Source organism: Cucurbita moschata, unplaced genomic scaffold, assembly GCF_002738365.1.
Source record: "Cucurbita moschata cultivar Rifu unplaced genomic scaffold, Cmos_1.0 Cmo_Scf00003, whole genome shotgun sequence".
NCBI classification, from domain to species: Eukaryota; Viridiplantae; Streptophyta; class Magnoliopsida; order Cucurbitales; family Cucurbitaceae; genus Cucurbita; species Cucurbita moschata.
Window position 1 is genome coordinate 4,823,877 of NW_019268519.1, and position 24,690 is coordinate 4,848,566.

General features: G+C 37.6%; 5 protein-coding genes across 5 annotated transcripts; all 5 read right to left on the reverse strand.

Moving 5' to 3' along the window:
• Positions 1 to 1,630: 1,630 nt before the first annotated feature.
• Positions 1,631 to 6,163, reverse strand: LOC111439493 (GTPase LSG1-2). The gene is made up of 8 exons (XM_023077156.1): positions 6,063 to 6,163; positions 5,754 to 5,998; positions 5,424 to 5,525; positions 5,251 to 5,337; positions 5,026 to 5,119; positions 3,961 to 4,017; positions 3,063 to 3,142; positions 1,631 to 2,970 (listed from the first exon to the last, which is right to left on the reverse strand). The coding sequence occupies exons 2-8, from the start codon at positions 5,975 to 5,977 to the stop codon at positions 1,827 to 1,829; spliced, it is 1,788 nt and encodes a 595-aa protein (XP_022932924.1). The 5' UTR covers positions 5,978 to 5,998; positions 6,063 to 6,163; the 3' UTR covers positions 1,631 to 1,826.
• Positions 6,164 to 8,803: 2,640 nt separating this feature from the next.
• On the reverse strand, positions 8,804 to 11,139 carry LOC111441176. The gene is made up of 2 exons (XM_023078137.1): positions 9,694 to 11,139; positions 8,804 to 9,237 (listed from the first exon to the last, which is right to left on the reverse strand). The coding sequence occupies exon 1, from the start codon at positions 10,960 to 10,962 to the stop codon at positions 9,706 to 9,708; it is 1,257 nt and encodes a 418-aa protein (XP_022933905.1). The 5' UTR covers positions 10,963 to 11,139; the 3' UTR covers positions 8,804 to 9,237; positions 9,694 to 9,705.
• Positions 11,140 to 12,686: 1,547 nt separating this feature from the next.
• LOC111441009 (protein IQ-DOMAIN 1-like) lies at positions 12,687 to 17,923 on the reverse strand. Its single transcript, XM_023077885.1, has 8 exons — positions 17,690 to 17,923; positions 16,915 to 17,003; positions 16,130 to 16,261; positions 15,257 to 15,502; positions 14,940 to 15,167; positions 14,425 to 14,538; positions 13,257 to 13,749; positions 12,687 to 13,154 (listed from the first exon to the last, which is right to left on the reverse strand). The coding sequence occupies exons 3-8, from the start codon at positions 16,214 to 16,216 to the stop codon at positions 13,024 to 13,026; spliced, it is 1,299 nt and encodes a 432-aa protein (XP_022933653.1). The 5' UTR covers positions 16,217 to 16,261; positions 16,915 to 17,003; positions 17,690 to 17,923; the 3' UTR covers positions 12,687 to 13,023.
• Positions 17,924 to 18,336: 413 nt separating this feature from the next.
• On the reverse strand, positions 18,337 to 21,158 carry LOC111441041 (putative phosphatidylglycerol/phosphatidylinositol transfer protein DDB_G0282179). The gene is made up of 4 exons (XM_023077936.1): positions 20,983 to 21,158; positions 20,665 to 20,766; positions 18,799 to 18,959; positions 18,337 to 18,646 (listed from the first exon to the last, which is right to left on the reverse strand). The coding sequence occupies exons 1-4, from the start codon at positions 21,074 to 21,076 to the stop codon at positions 18,512 to 18,514; spliced, it is 492 nt and encodes a 163-aa protein (XP_022933704.1). The 5' UTR covers positions 21,077 to 21,158; the 3' UTR covers positions 18,337 to 18,511.
• A 793-nt stretch (positions 21,159 to 21,951) lies between these two features.
• On the reverse strand, positions 21,952 to 24,690 carry LOC111441223 (dnaJ protein homolog). Its single transcript, XM_023078203.1, has 6 exons — positions 24,375 to 24,690; positions 23,666 to 23,828; positions 23,178 to 23,319; positions 22,825 to 23,101; positions 22,550 to 22,748; positions 21,952 to 22,460 (listed from the first exon to the last, which is right to left on the reverse strand). Exons 1-6 carry the CDS (start codon positions 24,522 to 24,524, stop codon positions 22,132 to 22,134), a joined length of 1,260 nt encoding a protein of 419 aa, XP_022933971.1. The 5' UTR covers positions 24,525 to 24,690; the 3' UTR covers positions 21,952 to 22,131.

Sequence of the window (24,690 nt, forward strand, 5' to 3'; positions counted from 1 at the left end):
AAAAAAAAAAAAAAAAAAAAAAAAAAAAAAAAAAAAAAAAAAAAAAAAAAAAAAAAAAAAAAGTTACGTCCTTCCCCTCGTTCTAAATCGATCGTTCATGAAGTTTCTTTGTTTCCTTACCTTTTTTGTTGAATGGATTTTGCTCAAAACTCTAATTTGCATAAGTCTGGGCTGAGTCTTTGTTGTATCACTTGAATTCTTGTTTTAAATTTGTGATTCAGGGTTACTACGAAGTTGGCCTTGTTGCTTGGAACTCTAACGATGCTGGGCTGTGTGTGGGTGTTAACAGCTAATGGCAGATGAGTTAATAAGTTCGCTGGGTTTTCTTTTCAAAATAAGAAGCTTGTTGGTTAATAGTTTCTTAATTTGTTATATTTTGCTTTGTAAAAGTGCTTTTTTTAATATTTTGTGAAAAGAAAAATTATATTTGTAATTATTGAATTACCTTTTGTAGTGTTTTCAAAACCCAACCAAATTCTAAAATGGGGTTCATAAATATATTGAAAAATTGCCAGGTCAGAAGTGAATTATGTAGTTATTAAGCGTGGCTGATTTAAGAACTTCAGAGATGCATGTTTAAAACTACGTTGAAACTTTGACTTCTAAAGTTATGGTTCGAACCCTACTTGACCCTCTCACACTTTTGACGTCATTATTGTCTCAAATCTTGTTTATGTCTCAGCTTGTCTATAACACACTCTTCTTGGTGTGTTGGATGATGTACCATTCGCCTTGATTGCATTATGACACTTTGTCTATTTCTGTCTACATGTGGTTGAACGGGATCCACTTGCATGTCGCCTTTTTATTTATCTGCATGTGATGGTCACAACCTACTCTCTTCTTAGGATGATTATGACACTATGCATGTCTTTGGCCCGTCTCCTTGCAATCTAAATTGGTTCACATCTAAACTAATCTTTAGTCATATCTCCCGACCCGTCTCCTTGCAATCTAAATTGGTTCACATCTAAACTAATCTTTAGTCATATCTCCCAACCCGATAGTTATATGCAGTAAGCCGTTGTTGTCTTTTACTTACATTCCCATATAACACCAATTTCAATTTCTCAACTCTTTGCTTCTTTTGCTTTTTAAACTCTCTTTCGAAATTTTTGTCTTCGTTTTCTAAAATGTTGTCTTTTACTTACATTCCCATATAATACTAATTTCAATTTGTCAACTCTTGCTTCTTTTGCTTTTTAAACTCTCTTTCGAAATTTCTCTGTTTCCGTTTTCTACAACTTTCTTCTTGAATTGGGGCCAAAGACTTGAGCATACGTCGCTTGACTCCGCCCCAATTAAGTCTATAAGTTATCGTTAAAGAATTGTATGTCTAAGTATATTTCATCTTTTGGGGAAAAGAAATACATCTTTTGTGGTATTTTTCGTTATGTTATTATATATATTTATACTTTTTCTAGTTCTTTGTAAACTAACGATTCATACTTATTCTACTTTGCATTATCCTCACTTTCTAAAGATTCCCTTCTAATACTCAAATGTAAAAATATCTTATTTCTAAAGAGAGATGAAGCTTGAAACTGGCAATAAAGGCCAAGAGGTGTATTCTCTTTCATCCCTCACAGGAAGAGAGAGACAGAGAGTGAGAGAGAAGCTGCTGCTTAGGTATCACAGAAAACCTTCAAAACGCGAGTAAAATTCAAGGAAAAACAAGGAACTATAACCATTTGATAAATTTCACACCCCATTAAAGAACAATAATAATATATATTGTTGCTGCTCTTAATTCTACCATTTCCATTTTCGTTAATTTGGTCTCTCTCCCTCAGCCTTGAAAGTTAATAGAGATGCATCAACTAACCTCATGGTAACACTTTCAGGGAGGCTGAGTTTATTGGCTTCTGAAACACTCTCATTGCAGGCATACCATCGCCATCATGATTTGCCACCCGCCATGACCGATCCTTCTTTCTTTGCGGCTTCTTGTGGTGTTTATGAGATTCCTTGGGCTTCCTTTCGGTGACGCTCGGCTTCGCAAGTCCATTTGCTATGTCAAATGAATCGAGATACTCAGTCACATGTTCAAGACCAGAGGCATTTTCATTATCCACATCTGAGGAGTTCTCAATCTCATCCGAGTCTGAATCGTGTGTATCGGAGAGCCGGGTAGTCGCAGCATCTTCATCTTGAATATCGTCCTCGCTTGACATTCCTGGGGGATATTCATAGTGAGGAATCTTCCCATCAACATAATCCTTCAAAATTTGGCGCGAAGCTCTGGTTTCGTCAGGCAGTCCACTAGAGGCAACATAACCACGGGAGAAACAATAAGCTTTCAAAAGTTCTGATGCTAGTGGTGCCCGAGACTGTGACTCGTAAGGCTTCGGTTTTGGCAGAGTAATTTTGTACACACCCTCAATCACATGCCTTGGGACTCGATTGGCGACAACCTGAATGGCCTCTCTATGCTCTGTCATTCGATCAATAGGCAATACTCCGTACGCAATCATCTCGTATCTTGAGCTTGAAAATGAAGGGAAAACTAAACCAGGGCAGTCACATAGTGTAAGCTTCTCAGAAATAATCAATGTTTGGAAGTGCTTTGTTTTCCCGGGAGTAGAGGTGACTCCAGCTCGCTTTTGGCCTACTAGGGCATTAATTGTTGAGCTCTTTCCCACATTTGGATACCCAACAAATCCCACCATGACGCTACTCGATGATCTTTGGTTTGTATTTCCACCGGAAGAATGATTATCTGACTGGCTTGTAGAGCTAGTGCTTGATGCTGTCCTCTTCTCGGCAATCTGTTCTGCCTCATACTGTAAACGAGCCAGAAGCTCGTCCCGACCATATATTTTTGTATCGTGATCATCCAAACCGTCCTGAGGTTCATCTGTGTTCCACCGGCTGCTAAGCTTCTTCCCTTCTAGAGTAGTAGAGGCAGCTTTAGCAGACCAAAACAAATATAATATCTCATTCTGATCGAAAAACTCAGCCCATTTCTTCCTGTTCATAAGTATCGACATGGAATTTTTGTTGATTAAAAGACTGCACATAAACATAGACTAACATTTAAATAATAAATAACAATCACTAACCTGAGAGAGTAAGGTAGCAGATCTGCCTTGTTCACAAGAAGCATGGTCCTCTTGTGCTCATCAACCTCTTTTGCGTATGCCTGCAGAAACAACAAAATCAGGCCAAAAGGAAAAACTAAGAAGAGTGGACGTGAAGACACAAAGGAGAATGTCGAAAACTACGACAGGTTTTAAAATCACAAAGACAACAATTTTTATGTCAGCATTAAAACATACCAGTTGCAATTTTCTTTCAAATATTCAATAGTAGCAGAGTTAAGTAGAAAAAAAACAGAATTTTTTAATATAACATGCCAAACAAATGATGGTAAGTAAAGCAATACAAAATGTTAAGTAAATTCTAAATCAAGTAAATGATTCGATTGTCTAATAAAGATAGAACATTTAAGCTCAAATATACCACTGGAAAACAAAAAATGGTCATTAGTATCATATCACTGGAAAAAAAAAGGTACAAAGTATTGAATATCTTTTTATTTCATTGCTTTTTCAGAACTTCAAAAAAAAAATTACATATGATCATAACGCCAAGTGTAGAACTTGTTTTGGAGTATTTAAATGTGCGGACGAGTAACACAGGGTCAACATATCAAATGGGGCACACATATTTCAGATATTCAAATTTAGTCAGAGAAAAGAACAGGAAAAGGAACCAGAGTAGTGAGTGCAAGATAACTAAATTATCATCACAAAGTTATATAATAAAAATAAAATAAAATAAATTTAAAAAGTTCAGCAAAAACTATGTATTAGCTAGATGGCAACTCATTCATTCTTTCTTTTCTAGTATAAACCCAAGTCCACATTAATGAGATAGAACATTCTCAGGCATCAAACTCAATCAGAACAGAAAAACAGAAAAATTATGGTAGAAAAGACAATAAATAAAATAATTCACCTCAAGGTCAGGGCAACGGTAGAATAAAGGGTCTCGAGCATCAACAACCATCACAAGCTGAAAAGGAACAAGAAATGAAAAAACATTATGATGGAGGATGAACATAACATGATTGTAAATACAAATCAACAGAGGGAAAATAAGACAATTACTAAACCGGGAGATTTGAGAACTGGCTGGTTATACTTATAATAGCTAACTTTTATTCACTTCCTAGTTTCCACGCTATAAAACATGGGAAATAAAAGTGCACTTAATAAAACAGGTAACAACAATAGCAATTAATAAGTTTCATAGTATTACGGATAAAATAAGTAAACACATTCCAACGTTTATAAAATAATGTAATACTATTGCTTCTTATCCATATAATAATGTAATACTAAAATTTCAAGCACAGTTATCAATAAGCATACTTGTGTGATAATAATTTAGAAAGAAGATTTATGTCCTGGTAGTGTTACTCAAGGTAGTATTGCAAGCTCAAACTAAGAAACTTTCAAATGATAAACTTTACACTCGAATATTGAATTGTTACTCTAATCTTACACAGCACATGATACTCTAGGAAGGGAAAAGGATGAGCCATCCTCAAAAGGAAAAAGAAAACACAAAATTATCAAAAAGAATTCATAATAGATAAAGAAGAAACAAAATCTATAGATTTAACATATCTACTCCAGAAATGACAAAACTACTTGACTCAAATGATAGAAAGGAAATACATGGCACAGTTGAAGATTTAAGCCGAAAAAAACACTCCTTTAGAGAGCCTAAGCACCAAAGGCCTCCCCCAAAATTCTTGCAGACACCCAAATGATAAAATTTAAATCAATCTAACCCACTGTACAATTTATTATTGCTGAACATATGATATGCCTTTATTTTGCGTTGCGTGAGGGAACAATAATGTTAACAGCAAATTATGTTGAAGAACCATGCTTAGTGTTGGGATGACAATTATATCACAGTCATCATCAAAAGGATAAACTTCATATCACAGCCATCATCAGAAGGACAAACTTTATAACACAGTCATCATCAAAAAGATGAACTTGACATTACCAAATCACATCGTTCAACAACCCGCCAAAGCTGTCTCCAAATATCTAGGTTCTTCTCAAATGGTGTAAGAACAAGATTCTCATTCTCCTCGAGCCTAAAATAAACATAATCACAAATGAATGTTAACTAAAAATAAGCATACTTGGGAATGATTTACATATACGAGTTCAATGAGCCTAGATTGTACAAATCAAACAAAAACAGGGAGATTAAATTGGAGCTAACCTTGCAAGGCTCCGACGCCATATTAAGAAAGACTGTCGTTCATTATCGTCAAGCTCCTCTGCAGACATCCTAGCATTCCATGGGGGCCTACAACAAGAAAGAGATTTACGTGTTGTGCAACAAAATTTCCAAAGCAAAACTTGCATAAACATGGTAAGGAAAAGAAGACAAACCTACGTGGAACTCGTAAACTGCTAGCGTGCAAAGCCTCCTCCATCTTCTGCTGCTCTCTCCTTTCCTCGGGTGTAACTCCAGTCGTGCTCGAACTTCCATCCCTAATGACGGCCAAAACAGAAGCCAATAAGAAAATCCATTAGTAGACCTTCATGCATAATCAACACCTTCCAATCCATCCCATCCATGACCTCCGTCCAACACAAACAAACTACTTCCACTTTCTATGCTTAAAACACAACTTATCTCAACAGCTCGTGAATCCACAGTTTTGAAGCAAATACTGTGAGAAACAAGAAAATCCATAACCTAGAAAGTACATAACATACATCTTAATGAGAACGTTCGGAACAGGGTGATCAGCGGAGAAGAGGCGCTCGGCCTCGTCGGCTTGTTGGATAACGGCTTCGATGTCGCTAACCTCCGTGACGGACTCCAAAACCTTTTTATGCTGGGATCTGTAGGTTCGGCCTTTCTCCTTAGACTGCTGGATCATCTGGTTGTGTTGCTTCACCAGAGCCCGTCCCAGCCCCGTCTTATCGTTCTTCCCCATCGGCGAATCTCAACGCACAGCCTAATACCACTCTTCAGTACCGATGAGATGCCCTAGAATTACCAGAACTTAATAGAGAACTCACCGACTTCAGAGGAACGGAGGCCGAAAATTCAAGCTTTTTGCGGCGGCGTTGAATATGGCTTAGGTATTGAACACGATGATGAAATTATCAGACAAGAGAAAATTAAATAAATAAATAAAAACCATATATATATATATATCACAAATTTTTATGATTAATTTTGTTTATAAGAAAAAAATAATAATATAACATAATATTATATTTTGAAAAAAAAAATTCCTTATCTATACTATATATTAAAAATAAAACATAATACTTTTGTGCAAAAATAATTTAACAACATAATTTTTTTTTTCAAAAAAAAAAATTCATTATTTGTTCTAGAAGTTCGAGCTAATTTTTTTTAGATTTTTTTTTGGGTTAAAATTCGTGAATTTTGTTAGAGTTATTGAGGATGTTTATTTAATCCACACGAGAAAATTGTGATCAAATAAATTACAAGGATATAAAAATAGTAAGAAAGAAAGATGCATATGGTAAGAAGGCAAATATCTAGATATTTACCTTATAAATATCAAATATGATATATATATATATATATATATATATATAATAAATTATAATATAGTATTAAATATCCTTAACCGATAGTTGATTTGTATATTAATCTAAATTAATAGGTGTATTTTTTTTTATAAACTATAATTTAGTACTAAATATCCTTAACCGTTATTGATGGTTGATTTGTATATTAAAATTGTTATGTCATGTGATCGGGACTCGATAGACTTATGTTATAAAATTTGGAGGCTTAATTGTCCGATTTTAAAATATAAGAACTCAATATACACAACCTTTAAAAACAACCGACCAAAAAGGTAATTTATCAACTTTCTTTTATCAGATTACGTTGGTCTATTGTAGTTTTGTCTCGAACTTTCCTCTGTATTAATATTATAGTCTTTCTAAAAGTTATTTTCCTTTTGTATTATATATTTTTTAGAATATTATGTATCTCTGTCATTTTAAAAAAAAAATATTTATGTGTCAGGTCTAGCTCGTGCACACCTCTAGTCCAGTGGGACAATGTCATACGCTTACAACATTTGATTGTTGAGCTAACTAGTAAGACGTTAAGGTAGGTGGCCACCATCACTCGAGCTCATTGCCTCGAAACCCTCTATTGTTTACATGACATTCCTTGGCCTAAATTATCGTTCGGTCGTGCTCTCAACGCGTCCACGACCTCAAGAATAACCCAGCAATAGATTAAGGGCTTCGCTAACAATAAGAAAGACTAGTGATGAAATGGGAACAAGTTTTAAGGCTAATACATCAACTGTTAAACCTTCAAAGATAGAAGAGAAAATGATTCAAACAATTCACAAATGCAATCATGTGGGCGTTTCATACTTGTTCATAGAGGACACTACTAAATGTGTTGAATGTAAATACAAGAATTCGACGACGAACATGTCGATATCGAGATTGAAGAAGAAGAAGAAGAACAACAACAAGTCCATGAACTGAACGTGACGAGGGAGAGTACTCGACAAGTATTATTATCGAAAAGATATGATTAACCCGAAAGGAGAGAGTAGCTCTGAATTTGTAGATAATTTTGGAACAAAAGCAGTATATCAGTTGAAACCATCCATCAAGCTTACTATCATACTAAACAGCAAAGAAAAAAGGTTCTGAAAGAACATCATTCAAGATTGCAAAATTTTCATAGAATTTCTAGATTTCTATAGTAGACTAATATTCCTGTTAAGAACTCAACCTCCCAATAATTCCCATGTCAGACAGATCATGAAGATTCAAAAGGATGAAATTAAATGAATGGAGAAGAGTATACAGCAATGGTGGCTGCCACAACCGTGATTAATCCATCCACTTGGAAAGTTCACGGCAACTTAAGGACAATAATCGCGTGAGATCCCACATCAATTGGAGAGAGGAACGAGTGTCAGCAAGGACGCTGGACCCTGAAGAGAGTGGATTGTGAGATCCCACAATTGGAGAAGAGAACGAGTGCCAACGAGGACATTGGGCTCCAAAAGAGGGTGGGTGGATTGTGAGATCTCACGTCGGTTGGAGAGAGGAACAAAGTATTCTTTATAAAGGTGTGGAAACAGCCCTAGCAGATGTCCTCAAAGGAAAACCCAAAGAGAACAATATCTACTAGCAGCGGGTTTAGACTTGCTTGGGCTCTTACAAATCATGCATTCTCCATAGACCATAACATCTATTCAACTCGGTGATTCAGCTTAGAATTGGCATAAGATAATACATGTAGTTGAACACAAGAAGAAGAAGATAAAAAGGCATTAGCTAAGCAAATTTATCCCAAGACCATCACTAAGCTAGTGATAACATTCCATGTCCAAGATTTAGAATCTAAATCCAACACCTAATGACTCTTGCATTCCTCGGATCCCCTGCCCATGGCTGCCTCATGTTCTACAAGTAGGTAACGCAGCCATGTTGCAAAAGAGGTAGGGAAAGCGAGAGTCGTGGTTTCTAAATTTCGGACACGGGGCACTCCAAAGTCTTTGCCCGTTAGCCCCAATATTATCAGAGGATAGTCTCAGATTAAGAGCCTTAACCTATATTCAAGACGTAGTTTGTTTGTCTCAAACTACAAGTTTCAAGCTTGTTAATCCTGCTTACTATACACAAATCATGTTTATATGAACTCAAGTCTATGGAACACGAGGATTAAGAAGAATAATGGAGAACTAAGCGCAGGTTTCAGACAAGAAAAGAGGCAGAAAATGAAGCGCATAGAGCATAGAGCATAGAATCATGAACAGCCTTCCTTTCCATTTTTCAATATCTTAGAACTTCCTCACATGATATTACATATGTACAAAAAGGAAACCATGAAGAGACAGGAGAAGGATTCTATTTGTTTCAGTTCTTCCAGCAGATCAAAATGCAAGGAATAAAAAGTGGAAGAAATTCAAAATAAAATACAGCTTTGGACAAGTGTACCTTGCATTCTGCTTCACTCGTATCTCTTTCTTTTCCCTTGAAAATGCAAAAGTTTTGTCGGTTGCTTTGTCTGGACTGCCTCTTCTTCTGCAGTCTGGATGATTGTGGGCTCGCAGGCTGTGGGCACTTTGGCGCCTCTTCATTACCATATTCCCACACAAAACTTTTTCTTTTTCTTCTTCATTACCAAGAAGTAATGCTACACCACTGGCCTGACATCTTTTTTCTTGTCTTTAACCTGTAATAATTCAGGCACCAGGACATCAGATGCGCTCACTAGCTAGCCAAAAGAGTACAAATCTACTGTAAATTGGACTTGTGGATTGTTCTTATTTCTATGTTTACTCTCCTGAAGAAGAAGGCAAGTTTTTGAAATGAATTACATGAATCAAGATTGCTAAGAACAAATTGTTCATGTTCTTCACGTCTCTAAGTGTAACAAAAATGAAGTCCATTCAAAACTTCAAGTTTCAGACTAGACTAGAAGTTGTCTGTTTCAAGTTTGATGGCGGTCAATTTAGAAACACCATCTAAATTTTCCAATGATTCACGTGGGTCTCTCTAATCTTACAACCACAACAGCAAAATAGACAAAGAACAGATGAAATCTTCATTCTTCTCAAACTAATTCTTAAATCAAAGGGAAAAAAGGCAAAACAAGTAAACAGACAACTTCTTAGCACATCCAACTTACCAGAGAGAGGTCTCAATCCCGGAAAATCACAGATTTGGCAATACCCATCAGCGGTTTCAAGCAATCCGGAGTAAATTTCCGGGCAAACAAGTAAGAATCGGAATAGTTGGATTTCCGGAGCTGGTGAATAAGCTTAGGAGAAACCTCTGAACTTCGATAAGTATATGGATGGCCATTAGCAGTCCCAGTCCAATTAACACGAGTAAGAGTGTATTGGGTACAGCCATTCAGATCCATCATCGAAAGAAGAGTTGGAAAATAGTGTTCTTCAGGATAACAATCATCAGAAGTTTTGCAAGGAATCTTAAATTTCCTCCATAACATCCGATCATTAACAACCAGCAACGCGTGCTTTCTAGTCAACACGAAGAACTGGGATCCAACACGAAACTTCTCAAAGGGAACCTCAGGCATCATGGTGAGGCGACCCCTCGCATTATACCTCTGCCAAAGATGCCGTTCTTTCGACACAATCTCAATAAAACTCTTGAATCGAATTCTCACACCGAGATGGGTCAGCTCGGATTTAGAGGAAGTCGAATCAAAAGTGGTCGAAGAAAACAGAGAGTTATAAACATAAGAAAAGGAATGAAGAGGGATACAATACTGAGACAAGAGAGCGAAATACGCATTGGCCGGATCATCAATAATGGCCGTCGCAATGAGGCGGCGCATGGCAGAGATAAGCGTGGGAGACCCACGATAAGTCCGCTTGGAAACAATAAAACGACCCAAAAAAGGGCCGGCAGGACGCGTAATGTTAACAGAGGGATCAGCATGAACATAAAGATTGTAGAGATCCGAGTTATTGGGGAAGAATCGAATCCAAAGAGGAGCAAAATGGAGGTCAGAATTAGTGAGAAAGAGGAACGCAATCTTCAATTTGGGGTTAGTGGAGGAGAGACGCGAGAAGGCAGATGGGTTGTTGGGATTAGATCCGGCGGCGGCGCGATTGAAGAGGAAGAGATCGTCGTGTTCGTCAGGGGAGGCGATTGGGATTGATTGAGGGGTAGAAGGGATGAATCTCGGGGCAAGAAGGAAGAGGATTGGGAGAGAAAGGAGGAGGGAGAAGGAGAGAACGAATGGGGTTGAGAACATGGAGGGAAGTGGGAGAGGAATTACGAGTCTGAAGGCGGCGGGAAAATGGGAAGAAGTGGATGAAAATCTGGGAGTTCCAGAATGGGAAAAATGGTGATGAAGGTCTGGAATTGTGGCTGAAGGAAGATGAAATGGCGGAGAATTAGGGTTTCTGGGAGAGCTTAGATTCATCAAACTGAGCTCCTCTCACCTCTCTCTCTCTCTCTTCACACAGAACAACACCAGAGACAGAAAAGCTTCTGAGAATTGCAATGGCGGAGACGAAGACTGAGCTTCAATGCAGCTGCCCGAAGACAAAATGGGCAGCCTTTCGCCGGATTTTTTTATTATTTATTATTACTAATAATAAACACTTGTACGGTCAGTTGCCATTTATGTAAAATTACTGTTAAATTAATAAAAATATTTAGTTTTTTTTTTTTTTTACTCTTAAATATTCATTAAATTTTAAGTATAATATTAATATAAACTAATTTTTAAAAGTCTTCTAAATAAATAAATCTAAGAAAATGTTAATATTATTTTTAAAAGTTTATGTGTTTTTTTATTAATTTAAACTATATAAATTTAAAATTTTAAAATTAATATACATTTGATCTTATTTTATATTTTATAAGTAATAAATTGAAATTTAAAAATTTTAATAATTAAAACTTGTTCATTAAATTAACTTAATAAATTTCTTTTAATATTTATAATAATATGTTTGGTGCTGGTCTTGTTCCTAAATTTTATTTAGTTAAATTAAATGCTTCCATCGTTTTTAATAAATAAATGCATTCCATGTGTAATTATGACTTCTAAAAATAGAATAAAAATTTTGTAATTTTATTTTAGCATTAATTGCACGTTTTCTATCAATTTGCACGTTATTTTATTTTATATCACTCTCGATCTTTTTTTTTTTTTAAATGTGTTATATGATCCGTCCTCGACAGCATCTTGACATTTATTTGTATCAATTCTTGGATAAACGCCACTTGAAGGTCAACTCTTGGATAAACGTCACAACTTATTGTCACTCTTGACTTGACCACTTTCTAAGGAGCACCATCATCGAGAATTGTGGCATTATGACTTCTAAAAATAGAAAGAAGCTTAGTTGCATGTTTTTAAGTAGATTTTCTTGCTGTTTTATTCTATGTCAATTTCAAGCGTTTTGTGTGTGTGTGTGTTAGATGATGCAAATGTGTTAGATGATGACATTTATTTGTGTTGACCCTTACGTGGTTGAATACGCGCCACCTGAACATAACTACTGCCTTGTTTATCTGTCTGCATGTGGGAGTCATAACTTATTGTTGCCCTCGATGACTTTTTAAGAGGCACCGTCACATCGTGAATTGTGATTCTACTCCACTTAATTAGAATAATTATCGTTATAAAGGTTATTCATTTTTTAAGAAATTAAAGAAAAAATATCATAAAGTATTTTTTTTATTCAAAATTTAAGGATAAAAATAAAATATTATTTTTTTATTTAATTAATTTTAAAGTAATAAAAAAAATGTTTAATTTCTAGAATTTTGTTCAATAATTATCTAAACTTTTTTTAAATTTTATATATTTTACTAATGAAAAATAAAATAATGGGTAGGTCTAACCATTTTGTTTGATCAACAAAAGTTGACTTTTTTATTTAAAAAAAAAAATTGAATATTTAATTAATTTTAACTTAAATCTATCATTTTTGAATATGTTCGAAATTATATATTTAAATCAGTTGAACTATATTTAAGTTGACACATCATCAATTAGCTAAAAAGTATTTACTGACTTATTTAGAAAATATAACTCAATCTTCTCCCTTCATTCTTAGTTCTCGACAAATCCATTCGAGCTCGAGAATGACTAATTTTTCTCGATCGTTGTAACCTTGTTCGAGCCCGGACAAGTAAAAAAAGCCAATATAGTATTTGTTTTCTACATCAAGAGTGGCTTTCAGCCATAAGTTCACAACAAAAATAGAAGGGAGTAAGGGAATGAAGAAGTGCCAAAGAGCCACATGGTTTGAAGACCATAAATAGAGATCATAATTACAGACTCATCCAAACATACCAACCTTATTCCCACAGACCTCACTAAGAATTAAACTCAGAAATTCAAAGGAACACAAGTTTGCGCGTGACCGACCCGACCCGACCACAACATGGCATTGCCCTATTTACACATGATCCTGCAGCACCTCCTCAAAGACTATACTCACCGTTTGGAATGTGTTTAGTTCACATATCAGTTTTGTGATCCGGGATTTGCAGATTTCGAGTCGCCTCTTGCGATCGGCTTGGGTTTGTCGGTCACTTTGCCAGCAGCAGTTCTATTGGAATTTCTCGCCCCTTGATTTTGACTACCGGGGTCTGCAACTGTTCAAATAAAATGCAGATCAAGAGCTAACAAAAGTATCAGACATCTACGTTATGCATACCGAACGAGAGACTACGAGTAAAAAGAGTTGGTAAACTCACCATTGTTAGGCATGGATAATCGCTTCTTAGCGTTTTTTACCAATGGCGTGGATCTCTCTTTCGGATTGCTATGGGATCTCAAACCGGTATCTACTTTAGGCTTGACTTCGTCGAATGGCCTCTCAGGTCGAACTTTATACTTGGGCTTTTGAATCTGTGCACTGGATACCTCTACAATGCCAGGTGATTGAGTGGGAGATGATGAACCATATCCATCAGAGTGTGAGGCAGCGGTTTTTTGGCTTGAGAGGTTTGATTGATCAGTCACTAAGTTTGGTTTCTTGCTGGTCGTTTTTGAATAGGATTTCGTGTTACTTTTTCCCTCAGCTGATCCGTTCTCGCGAATCATCACTCCGTCTCTGAGATTAATATCGAGAAAGCGGTTTTCCCATGGACGAACAGCCATCCATCTTTCCAACCAGTTCCAACCCCAGCTGCTTTTATCAGGTTCGAACTCGGAGAGGGCAGCCCGCTGTCTCGATCCTGCTTGCCACTGGAGGTCAGAGAAAATTTATAAGAGTGTGGAAACCTGGAAGGAAAAACCTACAGAGAACAATATCTGCTAGCGGTGGGCTTGGGTTATTACAAATGATATCAGAGTCAAACACTGGATGGTGCGCCAGCAAGGATGTTTGGAGATGGATTGTGAGATCCCACGTCGGTTGGAGAGGAAAACGAAGCATTCTTTACAAGGGTGTGAAAACCTCTCCTTAGTAGACGCGTTTCAAAACCTTAAGGGAAAGCCTGGAAGGGAAAGCTCAAATAAGACAATATGCTAGCGGTGGGTTTGGGCTGTTACAAATGGTATCAGAGCCAGACACTGGGCGGTGTGCCAGCGAGGACATTGGGTCCCCAAGGGGGATGGATTGTGAGAACCCACATCGGTTGGAGAGGAGAACGAAGCATTCCTTAGAAAGTTGTGGAAACCTCTTCCTAGTAGACGCATTTAAAAACCTTGAAGGGAAGCCTAGAAGGGAAAGCCCGAAGAAGACAATATCCGCTAGCGGTGAGCTACATACAATACATCTAGTACTATCGGAGGCATCAAATAAACACCCGAATTTGTTTCCATTTTCTTGGAAAAGGAAAGCCAACTGACTGACAGCTAAAGGGGTAAGTAGGAAATGCACTCAACAAATAGAGCAGATGAGGGATGAAAGTGTTCTACCTGATGAGCCAGAGCATATGCCATAGCTCTCTCACGCTTAGCTGCAGCCTCCTGCCTTTTTAATAATTTTACTTGAATCTCTTCAACCGATCCAACACTGTCGCACCAACCTTCCTGTAACGTAACCACGCTCAGTTAAGAGTATCACAAAAAGCATTCCGCTATCAGTTATAAGTTATAAAGACATCAAACAATGTAATATTGTGACACACGTCATGCCATGAAAATGGTAAATGAAGTGTTATAGCGTCTACAACCAAAATGGAATCATGTTCTTTCTATTATCTTGTTTTCTATCAGGATAGGCGGCTAATACTATTCTAATAAGTTCCGTCGTGAAAGTGAAACTCGCCCTGTGGTCGGCCTTGTTTTGGACAGTAGAACGGGAAGAATTATATCCTTACAGCAAAATAAGTTTGACCATCTAAAATTGATCTAGTCTAACTATAAAAATGCACATAAACGTATACAAATGTTTTATGTTTGTAATCACACAAAACAATTATTGTTCTTACTTCAATTTCACGAACACGGGCTTGGTTTTCAAGTTGTTGTTGAATTTTCTGCTGTGCAGTTTCACTTTCCAATGCAATACGTACACGCCTTGCTCGAACACGAGCCTGGACTCTCACTAAAGCTTGCATACAGCGAAGAGTTATTGCAGCTTGTTTTCTGACAGCATGACCCCTAACAAGAGCTTGAAGTCTAACCAATCCCTTCAGAGCTCGGAGAGCTCTTCTAGCCTGAATGGAAATTTTCATTGTTTCATTACAAAAATAGATAGCTGAAAAACTTTAAAGTAAAATATAGCAGACATTATGCGTGGCAATACCAGAAACGATCGAAACATTGTTTGGATACGTATAGCCGCCTGTTCTTCTATATCATTCTGTCGACTACGCAATGCATCACATGTTTGAAGTGAACCAGAAGGAATAGAAGCGGCTTCTGGATCCGAAAGGGCATTGGACTCTTCAACAAATGAGGTAAAGTTTGAATTGAACTCCTGCTGAAGTTTATCAGCATCGATATCAACAGAATGCTTTCTCCGATGCCAAAACTTGTTCGTAATTGTCCTCTGTATGATTATAAGGATAAAGTATTTCAATTAGTTCGCAAGAAAAAATCAAGAAAGTAACTGGAGATTCAGCCATCTGTCTTCAGGGGGGGAAAGACGAGCGTATACAGAGGCATAAAAGTTTCTAAGAGTAATGAAGGGCTACAATAGTAGAAGTTTCAACGCCCACTCTTCCCTAATCGGCTGACCCCAAGTCACTGAGCATGAAAGATGCTCGAAATCCTTGCAGCCACAGCCTAAACTTCCCACCTTCCCACAAAGGGGATCATATTGATCACAAAACCAATGCTAAATAGCTACCTGATTCTAGCAGAATATGCATGAAATGGCTGTGGCATAAAGATAATGGGTAACTAAGAAGTTTATTGGTATCTTCTTTTTACAAAGCAATGTAGCTTCGACGGGTGATTTAACCGACATTACTTTTTCTTCCGTTGCGAAAAAAGTACTCCATTTTTTACGTGAATTGTGATGCTATAATTGCCAACAAAAGTTAACTTTAGGTGTTAATTAGCTTCCTTTCACATACGGAACTATGAACTTCAAACTCGTGTGACAAATAGATAGATCAAGTAATAAGTAAAAACAAAAATTATCATCGAACATTGATGGGAAGGGTATAGATACCGCATTTTCGTCATGTTCTGATGACTGAGATTTTTCCGATTTCTTCGAACCGACTAATGCTTTGAACCATTTTCCTGAAACACCCATGGTGCATTCAATAGTGTTGGCTAAGAACAGACCAACAGCTAGAAACTGTGGTTCAAAAAGAACATGTTAGAAAAGAAAACCAGAAAGTAAATACTGCAGAAGGAAAAGTAGTTCGTTGCATGTTCTAAAAATGAACAAACTTAGGGTGTGGAAACCTCTCCATAGCAGACGCGTTTTAAAACCTCGAGGGGAAGGCTGGAAGGGAAAGCTCAAAGAGGATAATATATGCTAGCGGTGGGCTTAGGCTTGGGCTGTTACAAATGGTATCAGAGCCAGACACCGGGCGGTGTGCAAGCGAGAATGTTGGGCCACCAAGGGGTTGAATTGTGAGATCCCACATTGGTTGGAGAGGGGAACGAAGCATTTCTTATAAGGGTGTGCACCTTTCCCTAGTAGACACGTTTTAAAATCTTGAGAGAAAGCCCAAAGAGAACAATATCTACTAGCGATGAACTTAGGCTGTTACAAATGGTATCAGAGCCAGACATTGGGCGGTGTGCCAGAGAGAACGCTGGCCCCCAAGGGGGTATAGTGTGGAAACCTCTCCCTAGCAGACGCGTTTTAAAACCTTGAGGGAAAGCCTAGAAGGGAAAGCCTAAAGAGAACAATATATGCTAGCGATGGGCTTGGGCTATTACATCTTCATATTGACCAAATGAACAAAAGAAAACTATAGTTGAATGTGAAGAGGCACCAACCTCAAAAATTTTGGATCACCACACTTCAACGCAGTCAATCAAGTTCGTTTCAGTTACCACGATTCCGAACTTCCCAGATTTCTTGCAACCTATAGAGAACAGAAGATGAACTTCACCATTAAAAACATTCCCACCACAATATCGATAGAGATAAAGTTCACGAACTCCCAAACAAAAATTTACAAGTTTAAGGTAGCAAAATGAAGTTCCCATATCATTAATTCCATCCTCCTATATGAATGTTCATCTCAATATGAGTAGTAATGATATCAGGTGGGTGACCCAACACAAGAAAAACATTTACAAAAGGAGAACTTCATGAACATGCATCAATGATGAACAATTCTGCAAGAGGAATATAGAGGCCTGGCCTTGTTCTTGAGCACATTTATTAGGAACCAAAACAAATAAAAGAATTCCCAGAAGACTCAAGAACACCGAAACCTATAGTAAAACCCCCAAATGCAAATTACATCCTCCTGCATAATTTAAGCATCTAAATCAAACAATCGAACCCAAAACAGCACTTGGAAGTTTAAAACGCTCAAGCAATGCTGGTAGCCAAAGCAACAAAACCCTTTTAAAAACGAACAAGAACAGGATCAGAACTCGAGTTTGAGTAGCACAAACAGCACAGTAACTAAAACAGAGCAGATCCACACAAATTAGTGTCCAGAAAAGAGAAATTGACCTAAGAACTCAGTTCATAGTGAGTGGAAGGAAGTTGAAGAGCAAGAAAGTCAATGAGGGAAGTGTGGGGGAAGGGCGATGATACCTTAGGAGCCGTTTGATCCATCAAGCAGTCAAAATTAGTCAACCCCAACTGAGTTCAATCATTTGGGTCACCAAAAATTTTCAAATTGGTTGAAGATTTGTCGCAGTAGACTCATTCTATCCACCACCCATCATGTGTTTCAGCAACACGAGGTCCGTCATCTTCAACCTGATAAAAAGAAGTGAGCCAGAGAGAAGGGCAAAGAGGTAAAAGAAAAAACCCCGCCCGGGAAAATATTAGAACTGCAAGGGAACGACGACGTTTTGGGTGGCGAGTGGAAGATCCATCCCATTGACATGAATTCGGGTGAGACCCCACGCCTGGCCTTCATGATTGGACGCACGTTTGTTCTTCAACCGTTAATTTTTCATTTTTTATAGAATTCAGAATTTTAATAATTCTAATTTTATTATAACTTTCGAGAAAATAATTTTTAAATTTATTATTAGATTTGGATCGCTAAAAGGAAAACAAATTTAACATGGGTGTTGAGGTATGATAGATTTGTTAGGATTTATTTAATTTATAACAAGCACTAGGCTAAGAATTCCAATCTCTATTTTCTATTTTTCTTGAACCGAAGTTCGGTTTAGAGTTGATTTTGATCGAAAGTCGAGAAAGACCAACCAGATTATACCCGAGCGGGATGTTGAAGAAAGCTAGCATATTGAAGAACTTGCATTTGTCCAGAAGATTTTATAAACACACAAACAACAACACGAGTCGGGTCAAATCCTTGTAGTAGCAGTAGTCGAAATATTACACATACTGAAGCTGAAAAACAGAGAAAGTCGCAGGAACATTAACTTCAACTGGCAATTTTCAACTCTCAGCAACCAAGGATTCTTCAGGTATTGCTGATTTCTCGTCACCAAAAACAATTTTGAGCTTGAAGCTGATGCAAGTCAACTGCTCCTTATCCGTATCTTTCAATATTATTTTCACAGAATACATACCCTGTAATATAAATTTCAAGATTCAGAATAAAATTGGATGATCGGCAGACCATCTGAACAAAGATGGGTGATCAAAGAAACTTTTGAAAGTTGTAAAGCAGCAACATGACATGTTGGTAAAGAGAGAGCATTAATCGACAAAACAAGACTTACTGGTGGCGTAAATGGAGGTAAGCTTTGAGAGTGGGATAACGAGAATTTTCCAGGTTTAACAGGACAAGAAGTTGCTTCACAAAGATCATGACTTTCGGAATGTATACGCACGCCAAATAAAGAAACCTCGACCTCGAACTTTCCACCGGACAGATTTTTCTCTGCATGGAACAAATTATAATTGTTAGATGAAATGCCAATAGCAGTGCCATCCTCTACGTCCCAGTTAGGCAGCCTAGTTGGTGTTTATAATTTCCCATAAGGCTACCACCATCTTTATTTATGGTAGAAGAGCATCTAATCAGATGCTTATAGGAACAATAACTAAATAATACTATATCAGACCAGTTGGTTTCATAAGAGGGATTGCACCTGCTCATTAAAATAAAAATGTAATATCACCTAGCTTTTACTGGATTGTCTTACTGGATCGTCGTTGAAGTCTTCTGAATAAATTATAGTGCAATAAAATATGGTTACTAGAACAACTAAAAACTGGTGCAAAATATATAATATTGCGGGAAACCTTCGATAAAGATGTTTAATTATCAGGATGCTGCACATACACGAGGAGTTTCTAAACGAGGATAAGAATAGATGCAAATGAACTTAGCTGTCAGAAAGTACATATTGCCTTAACACTTCCCAGTAAGTTCCACATGATGTCAGGGAGATTCACAAAGGATTTACAAAAGGTATGAAAAATATATTCCAATTTTCTAGTTGAGGGCTTGACGCAGAAGGTCTGTCTCAAGAACAATGCTTAATTCTTTAGCAAAAATGATGAGGAACAAGAACATTCATTGGAGAAAAAAAACATATGCACCTATGGTTGACTAAGAAATCCAACTTTAAACCAGCAAACTAAACAACAATGTCAGAAAAAATTTATCCACAAAAGTAAAACACTTATGAGAGATTCTGAAGGAAAACTGGTGATCACAAGTGCACACACCACTTGATAACATTTCTCATAACATAAGACCCTTAAGTTTCAGTTTCATCATTTGGATATTCACCAAAGTCTGTAATCATACACAATGTACATCATCAATTAAAATTTTCCAAAAATCATAGTAATCCCTCCAAGCAATTCACATGTAGTTTGTCATTGTCTACGAAGTGTGTCACTTGGTCCTTCATCACATGTCAACCAATCACCCTTTGACAAATGGGCTTTCACTAGGAAGACCGAAAGTACAATTAAGAGGAGACCATTTAGACCTCCGCTAAACACAAGGATTGGAGTGAGCAAAAAAATTCAAAATGAAGTGCTCCGAGAATTAGTGTGGAAAAACAAAGGATAAACCAATGTTTTCTAAAGCATGAGGCACGCTAAAGTGCAATAGCTCCTACTTTCACCTCCACTACATCCATTCATCCAGTTAATAACTTTTTCGGATTTGCATAGAGCATTCGTGCATGACCAAACATGGATCTCAATCTGAGTTGAGATGATTAGATCATTGCAAGGCTTAAGGTGTGTTTTTGCGCACCAGGATTACAGTTGACTTCTTCAAATTGCTATAAAAATCTAACAAGATTGCTTGAATACTACATGTCATTGGGGTTTTCCACAAATATGAAAAGATGAACACAAAATAAATAGCTTGAAAAGAAGTTTAAGATCCATATCAAACACTTCAATTTCAGTCCATAGCTGAAGGGCCAGAGGAAACCTCTCCAATCAGTGTTAGGCCATAGCTACAATAACAATTTACAGCGCATAACAAACAGCCATAATTAGGTTTCTGGTACCCTTAGTCCTTACCAAATATGAATCATAAGCCAAAAGGTAAGGTGAGAGAGAGTAAGCAGATTAAAATGAAGAAAACTAATTGGAGCATGCAAAGGACCAAAGCTTACCAGTAGAGGCTGAAACGGCAAACGTGGCAGGCTTCCCACCCTTCACTGGATAAGGAGATACTTTAAGTCCATCGACCTTCACAGGATAATTACCTCTCTTGTCTGGTCCCAATTCACAATCGAACATCAATTAATCAAAAAATAGAAAAATCCAGAATACAAAACAGTCATAAGTTCCTTTTCCTCGGATAATTTCTTTCTTATCTCGAATCAAGACGATCGGAAACCAAACAACAAAAGGAAGGCGAACTCGTCCTTAGGTTATTTCCGACAAAATAGAAAAGTGAAGAAATTGAAGGTTGAAAGAGAGAAACTGACCGCAATAGTCGAATTTGGCAGCGAAGATGGCAGGCAAGAGTAAATGAACCGCGAAGAGAAGAAAGAGGATGCGACTGAACATTCGCCCGTCCATAATCTCGTGGATGATCGGCGTTGAAGGGCCGATCTGAAGGGAAATGGGTGACGATGAAGAAAGAAGAAAACTCCACGACGAGCGATAGAAAAATACATTATAATGACGGCAAAATGGACCAATAAAATACTGCCATCTGTTGGTACCTGCAAATTATTATTATTATTATTTATTTATAACTAAATTAACAAAACTATTTATCAAGCTAAATATCCATATTTTTATTTCAAAAATACCCTTAAATTTTAAATTTTAAAATTTTTATTAATATGGAAAAGAAAATGTCAAATTTCTAAATGTTATATTATTTATATCAAGTCCCGACAAAGAGATTCGTATCAAATTATTAAAGCATTTTAAAGAAACAAAATTAAGGATAAGAACTAAAATTTAAAAAATAGGATAAAAACTAAATTTAAAGACTAAAATACAAAATATATATATATATAATAAAAATAAATAATAGAAATATATTTTTCTTATTTATTTTTTAATATATATATATTTTTTTTTTTTCGAAAGACTTTTAGTAAGATGTTCCCAAGACGGGATGGATCAAAGTGAAGATTCTTACCACAAAAATAATTACTTAAGAATAGCTTTCAACTTAAACATAAATGCACACTCTAGATTCGATTACATGATCTTTGCAGCTACTCCTTGATCGGTATAGGAATGATTATAAAGGACCTATCTTTTCATAGGTGTAACCAAGGAACAGGAGCGTGGTACACCTATGAACGGGAGCGTGAACCCACCCAGGCGGGTGTATACATACCCCCTGAGCATTCTCTTTAGCTAGCGCACGTTTACATTGCTGAAGTTCTCGCAAATCTCCGATGACTTATTGTAAAAGAATGTAAAACATTTTAATATAATCTCTTTATTGACGGTCGAACTATGAGAATGTGATTGATTTATATATTGTGTATCAGTATTGGCACAGTCAAAATCCACAATTAACAAGATGGGAGTTCGTCAACCATTCATCCCCAAACAACCCACACTACCATTTTTAGAGTCAAATTTCACGTTAATTTCATCTAAAAAACGGATCACTGCTGGGCACACTGCACTCGCTGAGGCCCGCCGCCGTGCATGTCTTCATCTTCTTCGTGGGCTTCGCCTTGCGCCTGATGCTGCTTCCTCCGCATCTCCTCTTCAATGTTGACGTCGTGCATGGTCGTCTCCTCACATTCATCCACCTCCATGTCCGTCAGCTTGGATGATGATGGTTTTGATGGCAACACAGTTTCCAGAGCTTTCATCTGCTCTGCGCTCAACGACTCCGGGAAGTCTACACTGAAATGGATGTAGAGCTTCCCTTTCATGAATGGCCTCTGGTACACTGGCATTCCCTCGTCGTTAATGGCCTTGAATGAATCTGGAGTTTCATACATTTCCCAAATCTCAGTAGGACAACGACAGGAAACTAAATTCATAACGTTAAACCAATCTCTGCACAGCTCTTACCAGGCTTTACAACTTCTCCAGGGTTTGTTTTGATGAGCAGCTGCCTGCCATCCAAGTGCGTGAGCGCAAACTGGAAGCCACCGAGCGCTTCAATGAGCGACAGAGTGTGCTCCACAAACAAATCATCTCCCTTCCTCTTGAATTTTGGGTGATCCTTTTGCTGAATAACAAAAACTACATCTCCAGTGACAGAATCAGGCTGCACAATGAACAAAAAAGGATCAAAAAACAATGCATTGATTGACTTCAAATTCTAATTCTAATTCACAACATACAGCTTCATCGGCTTCTCCTGGGAATTTAATCTTCTGTCCATTCTGCATACCCTTCTCTACAATCACTTCCAAAACCTTCTTTTCTTGTACAACTTTCTCTCCCTTGCACTGCGGACACCGGTCCTTGTCGCTGATTGTTTCTCCAGTACCCTTGCATTCATTGCAAGGCTGCTGCATCTGCTGGATCATCGAAGGCCCGAGGTGCCTGATTGTTACCTTCATTCCAGTTCCTTGGCAGCCAGAACAGTTCGTTGAATCGCCAGATTTTGATCCCTTACTGAAACAACCCCACCATCAATAAACATCACCACAACAAGACTGACATTCAAAAGAGTGCGAGAAAACGGGCTAACCCTTTGCATTTGGAGCAGAGAACATTTCTGGATAGAGAGAGTTTCTTAGTAGTTCCAAGGTAGAGATCCTCAAGGGAGACCTTAAGGGGTTTTACCACATCCTCTCCCCGTCTCTGGCGTCTGCCCCTGCTGCTACCACCACCTGCATAAGAACAATAGGGTACATAATGAGTCGCTAAAATCCACGTCCCACTGACTGTTGAGGATTGTTGGGAGGGAGTTCCTAATTTAACGAATGATCGTGAATTTAAAGGTAAGGAATACATCTCTGTTTTGGGAAAAGTCCAAAGTATGCTCAAAGTGAACAATATTATACGTGAGAGTCGTTATTCCTAACACGGACCAATTTCGAGGGAAGACAAGCTAAAAAATCATTGAATTTTCTATTTGAGAGCTCACAAGAGCTCTGTATCTCCAAACATTGCAAGACGGACAATGATTATGAAGTAATGCATTAAAAATCACATGGTTTTGTCCATAACACTGACCCCCGAATGGGCTTCCGCCAAAGAAGGATTGGAAGATATCGAAGGGGTCATGACCACCTCCACCGCCCATTCCTTCTTTAAGTGCGTCCTCCCCATACTGATCATAAATCTCTCGCTTCTCGGGATTGCTAAGAACCTCATAAGCTTGAGCCAACTCTTTAAACTGCAATAACAATGGCGTATTCCGTCAGAAAATACGCAACCCATCCCGTCAATAGGAGCTCAAACGACTTATAACGACCATTATAACAATCAGCAGTAATTCTCAAGCAAATTTGAAATTCGAAATACCATAGCAAGAACCTAAACCACAAGTTATATTAAGAAAACAAAAGTATCAGTATGTTCCGAGGTCTGCTCATTCAGAGACTCAAACTCCATGGCAGGAAATGGCGCTAGAGTGAGAAGAAAGGGGGAAAAAAACCCTAACAAACATAGCAGTCTCGTAATCCATGGTAATCTCTACATTTTCTAACTCCATGGCAGGAAATGGCGCTAGGATCATGATCGACGACGAAACCCACAAACAAAACCAGTGACATTCAACACCACCATATAACAGTGGAAACACAGATTAACTGAAAAATAACTTCAAAAAGAAGTAAATTCTTGACCACATTAATAAAAAAAACTTCTATCAACAAAATGCACAGCCAGATTCAACAGAAACTGAAAGAAGACAGACAATTCAAAACAAAACTCCGATTACCTTCTCCGGATCACCGCCCTTATCAGGATGATTCTTGATGGCGGCCTTCTTGTAGGCCTTCTTCAAATCATCCTGCGACGCGTTCTTGGACACTCCAAGGATCTCATAGTACCGCATGCTGTCGCTCTTCTTCGAAGCTCTTCCGAACATCCTCGCTTCGCTTCAGATGATTAAAACCCTCCTCCTTCGAAATCGTTCGAAAACCGATCGGAATTCGGAATCCCGCTTTCGTGGAATCAAAGTTTTGAGCGATGAAACGAAGGTTCTGGGCACGAAAATGCCAAGTTGTTTATACTTCTTCCTCCCTTTACTGAAA